Here is a 9,290-nt window from a genome sequence, read left to right as displayed (position 1 = left end):
TAAGAGCAGTACACATAAGGAGAAGTGATAGCTTTGCAGAAGAGTGGTTAAGTCAGTAGCTTTTGTACAATTGCAGCATATTCTGCCTTACCCTATAAACCTTTGACCTGGAAGACACAGCCCAATTCAGGTGTACAGAAAGATGCATAACCTAAGAAGGGTGTAAGGGAGTGTCTGAAAAGTTTCCAACCATGCAAGAATGTGTCCATTTTTGTAGCACCATTGAGCTCTTCCTGGTGTTTGATCAGTCTTTGGAGAACCTACACTTAACATATTGGACTTTTAATGAAGTGGTATCTGAGAGCCAGAGTGGTTAAGAGCCGTAGACTCATAATCTGGTGAACTAGGTTCGGGTCTCTGCTCCTCCACATGAAGCTGCTGGGTGACCTTGGGCCAGTCACACTTCTCTGAAGTCTCTCAGCCCCACTCACCTCACAGAGTGTTTGTTGTGGGGGAGGAAGGGAAAGGAGAATGTTAGCCGCTTTGAGACACCTTTGGGTAGTGATAAAGTGGGATATCAAATCCAAACTCTTCTTCTACTCTTCTTCTTCTGCATTCCTGGCATCTCAAAAATTGTCTACTATGCCACTCTTGTCGATCGTCTAGGCCAGATCCTCAGCATAATGAAGAGCAAATTGGAATATATTCAGCATCAATATATTCAGAAAAATATTTACATGCTGCAACAGGCCCTGTGGGGGGCTCAATGATGGTATGATTATGACAAGAGGTGGTGAAATTTTCTGATAAACATAGCTAGCTTCTCTTTCTGTGTATTGACTCCTATATGCCTATTTACCCATGTTTGAAGCAACAGCCATTCTTAGCCCAGCTTCAGAAAAATTCCCAAAAGTTTCCCCTTCACATTATATTCATCCTCGCAAGGACGTCTGTTAGGTGAGAGCAGCATCTCCTGACTGGTCATGTGGACCTTCCAGCATTCTCGGTATGGATCTACTGTTCTCAGTGAAGTTCTAGCTTTTAACAGACAGCTGCACTCTGCTTTTCTATTTTTTATAGCTGAGTGGGTGTCTGGCACATCCTATGTACCCCACCTCTGTCCATATGCAAGAACTTAAATCCAATTTCTCTGAGGCAGCCACCTTGTGTCTAGGCACTGGAATCCACTAAATAAGATTTCACTCTCAAAGGAAATAATTTACTAGTAAGTCTCTTGCTCAGAAGCAAAAGTTTCAAAAACCACACTTGCTATCACACTGCACTGCAATCCAGAGGTTTCATGGGCATCCACAATTTTCTCCACATAATCACTTCACAAAATACCTGAACTACTTCTTAAACTCTTCAATTTACTTTAAAAGCAGCTAAGTATTTGGCATGAGTTCAATAGTAAATGGAAACTACTACTCACAGAAGCATAATAGTCCCCTCTGAAGTCTTTTTATTCTAATAGCAAACAGAAAGCACTTGCAGTTGAGGACTTCGCAGTAGGCATGTTTTCTTCTTCTGAATGTTCATATCTGACAACTTAATCAGATGCTAGTTCAGTTGCTAGTAGTTTCCTTTGGGACTCAGCAGACAATTTCATTTTATGTGACACATTTTAACAATCAGCTCTTTTAGCTGTCACATCTCTTTAGACACTTCCTGGTTCAATCATAAGCATGGGCCCACTTGCCTTTCCCACCAAGTTTGCTTTCCAGGTGTTAATTTGCCACGTAGGACACAGAGAAGGAGAGCTATTTGTGCATGCATGTCTCTTTCTCAGTGTCAACAACTGCTGATGTGATTATTATATAAACATGTTTGATCTTTGAACAACTGCCACTGTTTTGGAATTGCATGCCTTTAAAGTGATCTTTTCATGAAAATAATGGATTCCTGTAATTTCAGAGATGGTGCTTAGAACTACCTCCTCTTCCAACCATAATTTCACTGTGATTGCTACATATTTCAACATGGAAGAGAATGCTGAGTGACTAGAAGCACTTTCAGTTTTACAAGGCTTTATTCCAGTGACTAATTTTGGTGCAAAACCATTCTAGGTAATAATTTTGTGTGTGTGTGTATTGTGATCACTACAGATCTATCTGATCTTGTACTCTTGAGAAATTATCGACCACATGCTATATTAGAATGATGCTATAATACAAGGACACAAACAGAATAAACACTTTATTTCAATATGCAAGGAACATTTTCAACTGTATTTGTGGATATCGGATAATTAAATAAAAACAATGGATAATTAAATAAAAACAACTTTGGCTTTGTCTCAATCTATCAATACAAAATGAATAAATGAACAAACAAACAGCGGATAATTAAATAAAAACAACTTTGTCTTTGTCTCAATCTATCAAAATGAATAAAGCACTCCATGGTCCTGGACTAGTTTCTGGGAAGCTCAGAGAGACAATCCTTCCTTGCCGGACAGACTGACCCAGAATAGGCCCAGAGGTGTGGCCTTTTGGGATGGTGGAGTTAAACAAAAAAGAGTAGTTTGGCTAATATTTACATACTGATGATATGGGGAAAGGTTGTCATTCTGAGCTTTTCCATTTATAAGATGCCTGTGAGACGCAAGAAAACAAAAAGATGCAGGGCCACTAAGTAACTGAGAAAGAAATAGCGAGATTTTGCCCTGCAAGTCAGCAATTGGGAGCGGCAAAGTCTTTGTCCCCGAATCCATCTCCTGAAAGAAAGGGCTCCTCTTCTTACCTGTTTAGAAAAGAAGCATTTGATCCTATTAGCATTGGGCATTCATGCTTTCCAATCAAACCCACAAAAATAAACACAAAAGGTGGAATTAAATGAGAAAAAAAGTGTGTCATAGGTTAAGTTGTAGGGTCTTTATTGCTTTTACATTGCAAGTGATCCACATCTATGCCATAAGATACTGAAGTATTTACAACACAACAACTTAGCATCATATTATGAAACTTGATGATTCTCCAGCAACCACTTTGTAATGTGGAGCAGTGGTGTAGAGACCGATATATATAATGACTGACATCTTGTGTAATAAATGCTTTTCAATTTTGAAGAGCCCAGGTATGGATCATTTATTTTCCATGGAGTTCCTATAGCAACTGTTGCATTTATTTATATTTCATATAGTTATGTACCAAAACAGTATCTAACTAGTTTACAAAAGATTACAAACTACATCTTTTGTTAAACACTCAAAGACTCTTTTGGGATATAAATATATAAAATAAATATCAATACTAAAATACCCTAATCCTAGAAAGGCAAAAAACCCCAAAGCAGACACTTTAAAGACATCTGATAGGCCAGGAAAAGCCTATCAGAACAGCTGAGTCTTCAGTTGTCATCTGAAGCTCATCACATTTGCAGACTCCTATACTGCAAGAGAAAGAGCTTCCCAGAAGGTCAGTGCTGCCACAGCAAGGCCCACTTCTGAGATATCATTATTGAGGGAAGGAGAACAGATAGCATGTGGTTCAGTAACAATCTGGGAATCTAAATTTCCCAAAATTGAGGTATGCTACCATTATAAAATTGGGGAAATCTAGTATTCCCACCCCCAACTTCACAGTGAAGGATTTTCAGCTATGATCCAATACTCTTCCTATCTGTCAACACCCCATTCCCCACCCTGCTCCCATCACCAAGGGGAAAGCAAGCTTTCTAAGTCTTTCTCTTTTTTTGGCCACCCTTTGCAGAGGGAAATGTATTAGGGGGTGATCTGAAGAGCCATGAGTGGTCGAGTGCTTGCACATGAGGGCTTTAAAATTATCTCCCATGGCCCATGCCCCAAGCCCCATGGCCTCAAAAGATTCCTCTAAGGTTTGGTGCCCTCTGGAGGGACACCCAATGACACTCAATGGGCCACCACCAGACCTGTACCTCTGTGCATGTAAAAGTACCGTACTTTCTATCAACTTATGGGGTAGAGAACAGTGAGGTAGGAATAGGATAGAGGCCTAGGGAATTTGGAATCAGAACAGAAACATGCTCCAATTTAATATCTATATCTTTGATACCATAATAGCTCACCTTACCATACACAAACATTTTTATGTTTGGCCAACCAACCAATCAACACAAGTCTTATCTTGATGATAAGAATGTGTCGTTGTGCCCATTAACACTGCCTGCTGATGTGACAGGGGCAGAATCACTTACATACGGCAAAAATATATACATCTTACGCCTTAGCAAACTAATGGAGAAGTGTTCTGGGGTGTTTTTTTTTAAAAAGTTGTACTGCTCTCTAATTCAGTTGCTGGAAACAATTTTAATATTCAGATATTTTAAGGTTAATACCAGTATTTCAGCGAAAACCCTTTTGAAAATAAATGACTTACAATTTGGTATTAGTCATCCACATTAAAGAAAATAATGTATCAGATTTACTTTTAAGATTTATAGGCTTACCTTACGTACTACCGTAAGTTCACTAGCGTTGATGATGAAAGGCTGCCTTTCCTCTTCTTCTACCTGAAAAGCACATTGTTCCGATGCTGACCTGGAATCAATCAGTTCAAGCCTTAAAAAAGAAATGCAAAAGGCTTATCAGATTCATGACACTTTTAAACTACTATTTATCTATGCTGATCATTCTTTGAATTTTAACTTGGGATATCAGCCCTTTTAAGGAACCTGGTTCATCTGAACTGAGTCAGATCCTGTAGTTAAAGGGAACAGGTAATTTCATTACAATTTTATTAACACTCCTTTATTAACGGAGTAGTAACCTTTATTCTGGAAACAGCAAGTAACTGGCTTTGAAGCCCATGCTGCTCACATCATGTTCATAAGCATATACATGGATGGGATATACTGTAATATATAGGGCAGGATTCAGTGGAAGCCCTGCACAAGGACCTCTGCTTGTACAACAGGGCTTCCCCACTCTCCCCACCCCCACCCCATGGAATTGGTTCAGTGGACCCATGAGAACCTCAAGAACAGCAGGGGGGAGAGGGCGGATTATTCTGCCTAGGTTTGGAGATGCCATTCAATCTACAGCAATAGCTGTATGAGATGTATGTGTCAAATATGGAGCACTTATTGAGTCTTATTGATAAATTGCTCCACTTCAATCAGTGTTTAGGGATGCTGTTGGGCTTGGCCAGCACTGGTGGTGGGCAGGAACATTAAAAGCACACATAAACTTATCATGTACACACACACACACACACACACACACACACACACACACACACACAAAATATACATCTCTCTAATAAATAATAATAATTTATTACTTATACCCCGCCTATCTGGCCAGGCCTCCCCAGCATGTGAGTTTAACACACGGACACATTCATTCATACTAACATTCATGCTCTCAGCTGTTCTTGCATCCATTCTCCCCTCTTCCCAGCTCAGTTCCTACTTGCCTTTCTCTCAGATACAGTCCTTCACTATCTGCTATTGACCCATCTGATTAGCTGGGTGGTCAGGTCTGCAGTGTGGGGCCATGACATTGGCTGCAGTGGACAAAGGAAGCCCTACTGATGAACCATCAGCCGGGTTCATGAAAAAGACTGCTGTCCCAGCACACTGGGCTGCATCTGGAGTGTTGTGGGGAGGTTAAAACAGCACAAGGACAGTAATATTTATAAATGGGGATGGGGATCACTGCGGGGGAGGAAGGTTTTAGCTTCACCCTGCCCCCAGCCTTCCTGATGCAGCCAGCAATCTTTCCCATGAACCAGTCTGACAGTTGACCGTCTGTACACTGAATAAAGGGGGGCCAGGTCCCCTGAGAGTTTAGTGGGCTGCACTGAGAGTGACCAAAGATCGCATGCATGGGCACGTTACAGGTTGCCTGTTTGTGGCCTACCAATATCAGCACAGTTCGAGATCAGCCCCAAATACCTTTCACACGTGTTGCTACCTTTTAATTTGTTCTTCCAAGAGCCCGAGGGCCTCTTCCGCAGCTTCCCGTCTATTCCTCTCTTCTGAGAGAGTCCCCATTAATTCCAATAAAGTTGGTTCTTGCCTCTGTGCAAGCCTAGAACAAACCCAAATTCCAAAGGAGGAAAAAAATAATGCAAAGCAAAACTAGTTTGCTTTATGTAGTAGTTTGTTCCTATTGGATTATTGTACAGTAATTATTCATCTTAGGTGGTTAAAATTTATGATATCATAATCTTATATCTTATCAAGAGAAATGAGCTCTAGGTTTAAGACCAGTTAATAAAGCATACTTTACAAATGAGTAGAAATAATTCTGACCTTCCGTTGATTTCAATGAAGTCCATGCTGTCCATTTCAATGACTTCAGCTCTTTCTTGAGGAGCTCCTGGAGGAAATTTTGCTTGAGTCTCACCCTAAACAGAGCAATATGGATATGCTGCTTATGTGGAAACTTCATAAAATCAAAATATTGTTTGTCTAGTAACATTAACTTATTTCACAACAGAGTACTGTATGCAAACACTTCCATGTAGCTGTTTATATTAATTCCAAAATGAATAATTAAAGTAAGAAGGATGCATGCCCAAAATTGTTAGGAAGACTTCTGGAACGCAGGGGAGAAACTGGGTGCATGACAGAAGTGATAGCTCTGAAGAACTATGGAGTGGAGTGAAAGCAAACTTTGGATAAGAAACTGGTTCCTGGTTTAATCAGACCTGAATCTCTTTCTTAAGAGCGGAAATCTCTGTCAGCAGACCTGAATGTCCTTCTTAAAGGTGGAAACCTCTGTCAGCCTGGACCGTGGAAAGCAGAGCTGTTAACAAAACCTAAGACAGTATACCAGTGTGAAGAAAATGTGGTTAGCAGCACTAGGCAAACCTCATGAGTGTTCTCGTACCCTGAGAAGACTTGAGAACAGATCAATCTCGTAAAACAATGTTTCTCAAAGGGTGTGGTGCAGGAAAGAATGATAAGTGTGGTAGGAAGATTCAAGGGCAATCAAAGAAACATTTAAACATTTCAGTGTAGGATAGTATAGTTTAGTATAATATCGATTTTTTTAAAATGCAGAATTTGGTTAGATATGGAGTTTGTCTCAAATTAGACCTAATATAAATGAGATTACTGGGCAAAACCAAGCTCACACCTCTCATTGAGTTTGTACGCATACTTAACGTACTTATGTAAGGGGCTTGTTTATAATTCTATTTTGGGGTTGATTCATGTTCTTATGTAGCTGCATTGCTTTATACTTTTTGGATGTCCTGTGATCACATTTTATTCTGTGAACCGTCCTGAGACCTTCGGGTATAGTGCGGTCAATAAATTCTAATAATAATAATAATAATAATAATAAGAAGAAGAAGAAGAAGAAGAAGAAGAAGAAGAAGAAGAAGTAGCTGTGTTTTATGTTATAAATCAAGCACTGCTAGCTGTTTCTTTTGGTTTTCCAATATATTTCTTACAAGCAAATTTTAATCTGAAAGTGTGGCCCAGATAAAAAAAGTTTGAGAACTACTGTCCTAAAACAACACACAACTATTTCTGCTGGTGTCTGCCCCTCACCTACCATTTGCCAATACAGTTGTACCTTGGATGTCGAACAGAATCCATTCCGGAAGTTTGTTCGGCTTCCAAACCTTTCGGAAACCAAAGTGTGGCTTCTGACAGGCTGAAGTTCCTGCAGCCAATAGGAAGCCGCGTCGGACGGTCGACTTCCAAAAATCGTTTAAAAACCGGAACACTCACTTCCGGGTTTCGATTGTTCAGGAGCCAATTTGTTTGGGACCCAAGGCATTTGAGATCCAAGGTATGACTGTATAAACAATATTATGATGTTATAGTTTCTTTTTCCCCTCCTCAAGAACCCAAAAGAAAGGCTGGAATGAGAGTGCTGCTGTCTTTCATCCCTCCCTTTAAAAGAGAAGCTCATTAAAAAAGAAAAGAAAGCACTCCAGGAGATTCATCAGAGAAAGTGTGAAGAATTTGACTCCAATTTATTGCTTTTATATTCTCTGTAGAAAAGGTTGGACACTGATACATCTCTTCAGGAAAAAAAGCAAAAAGCAGTCCCACAATATATAGTCCTCAGAAATTGATTAAATTGGATTTTGTGGTAGGACAACTTCCCAGGCAAGTTTGATCAGGGAAAGGAAACAATAAAAGAATTTTCACAATTAACAACAAAGTTTGCCAAAAAGTCAAGAAGAAGCAAAGCATTTTAAAATTGTGTTGGATGATATGAAACAAGAGAGAGGAATTCATAAGCAAACTAGAGAAATCAAATATATAATTATTCAATATGAAAGAGATGTTAAGACATGTCAGTGAAGAAAACAAGCAACTATTGATCAGATTAAGAGCAACCATTTCCAATCCCCTGGACAAAATAATTAAAAATGATACAGAAGTTGGTAATGTTACGTGGAACTTCTATATTTCCATTGTTTTTAAAACAATTTTTCTTTCAAATTCTGGCTGGAAAATTAGGCTTTTTTTTAGCCAGGACAAAACATGTTTCTTCTTGCATTTATTTCTAATTAAATGCAAAGAAGGGAGGGGACTCCAACCTACCCACAGACCTCGGATCAACATATCTAAGCCTCAGAAAACTTCTGGGGCACAGATATATAAAACAATTGGTCTTGCCTGAAGTGTAGATTTGCAAGTAGGGATGCTGGAGCCAATGGGATGGCCTATGCCCTCGTCATGTGACGCTAGGCAGGAGCAAAGAATTGTGTGAAGCAGGCTGGACTCTTCAGTTTTCCGGATTTGCCAAGAGGCAAACACTGATGGAGTCACTGAAATAAAAGGTCTGCCTACTTCTTCTCTCCATGGCTCAAAAATCTAAAGGAAGAAATGTAATAGGTATCTGAAAGGCAAGGAAATTATTATCAACAGACTATATCTTCAGTAAAGTGCATCGGAAATCTCCCTTGGCTCCAGCATCCCTACTAGCAAATCCACACTTCAAGTAAGACCATTTGTTCTATTTACTTCATGGGATGCTAGAGCCAATAGGATGGGACATACCACAGTAGATGAACAGAAAATGGGTGGGTCTCAGATCTGAAGAACCCAGCTGAACTTGTTGAGTGCAGAAGCACCTGAGTTGGCTGGGGCAATTTGAGGGACTCATAAGCAAGGAAAATACAGGCTCTAATCCACCTCACCAAAGTAGCACTGCTGACCCTAACCCCAAAGGATGATGGGTGAAAGGATAAAATACAGAGTCCATCTTCTGGAAAGCCTTTGTCCAATGAATGTATACTTTCAGAGCTCTGCAAGGAAAGTGATGCTTTTTCCCTGGGATATTTAGCGTTAGAACAAAAGATTGGTAAAACCAGTTCTTGTTGGTTGAAATCTAGAGTAAAACCACCTTGTCTTTATGAAAAACACATGTCAAGCTGTCGAAAGAGCAGAAAGTTATGACA

At 39.8% G+C, this 9,290-nt stretch overlaps 1 protein-coding gene and 1 long non-coding RNA gene across 10 annotated transcripts in view; one reads left to right on the top strand and one right to left on the bottom strand.

Annotated features, from left to right (window-relative positions):
* Positions 1–2,121: 2,121 nt before the first annotated feature.
* LOC114596612 (uncharacterized) overlaps positions 2,122–9,290 on the bottom strand; it is a 45,810-nt gene continuing 38,641 nt past the window's right edge. For 7 of the 9 annotated variants that reach the window (XM_077929296.1, XM_077929286.1, XM_028728402.2 and 4 more), the window contains 4 exons: positions 6,175–6,269; positions 5,834–5,950; positions 4,366–4,477; positions 2,122–2,682 (listed from right to left, as the gene is read on the bottom strand). In XM_077929296.1, coding sequence (XP_077785422.1) covers positions 2,524–2,682; positions 4,366–4,477; positions 5,834–5,950; positions 6,175–6,269 — 483 coding nt within the window. In that variant the 3' untranslated portion in view covers positions 2,122–2,523. Of the gene's footprint in view, positions 2,683–4,361; positions 4,478–5,814; positions 5,951–6,174; positions 6,270–9,290 lie in introns of those variants that run through there. The other 2 variants (XM_077929301.1, XM_077929304.1) reach the window with 2 other exon arrangements.
* Positions 6,265–6,915, top strand: LOC144327854 (uncharacterized). The gene is made up of 2 exons (XR_013393023.1): positions 6,265–6,619; positions 6,844–6,915. It is a non-coding gene; the product is annotated as an uncharacterized LOC144327854 (long non-coding RNA).

This window comes from Podarcis muralis, chromosome 1 (assembly GCF_964188315.1).
Source record: "Podarcis muralis chromosome 1, rPodMur119.hap1.1, whole genome shotgun sequence".
Classification (NCBI taxonomy): Eukaryota; Metazoa; Chordata; class Lepidosauria; order Squamata; family Lacertidae; genus Podarcis; species Podarcis muralis.
This window is presented reverse-complemented; position numbering and strand designations above follow the sequence as displayed.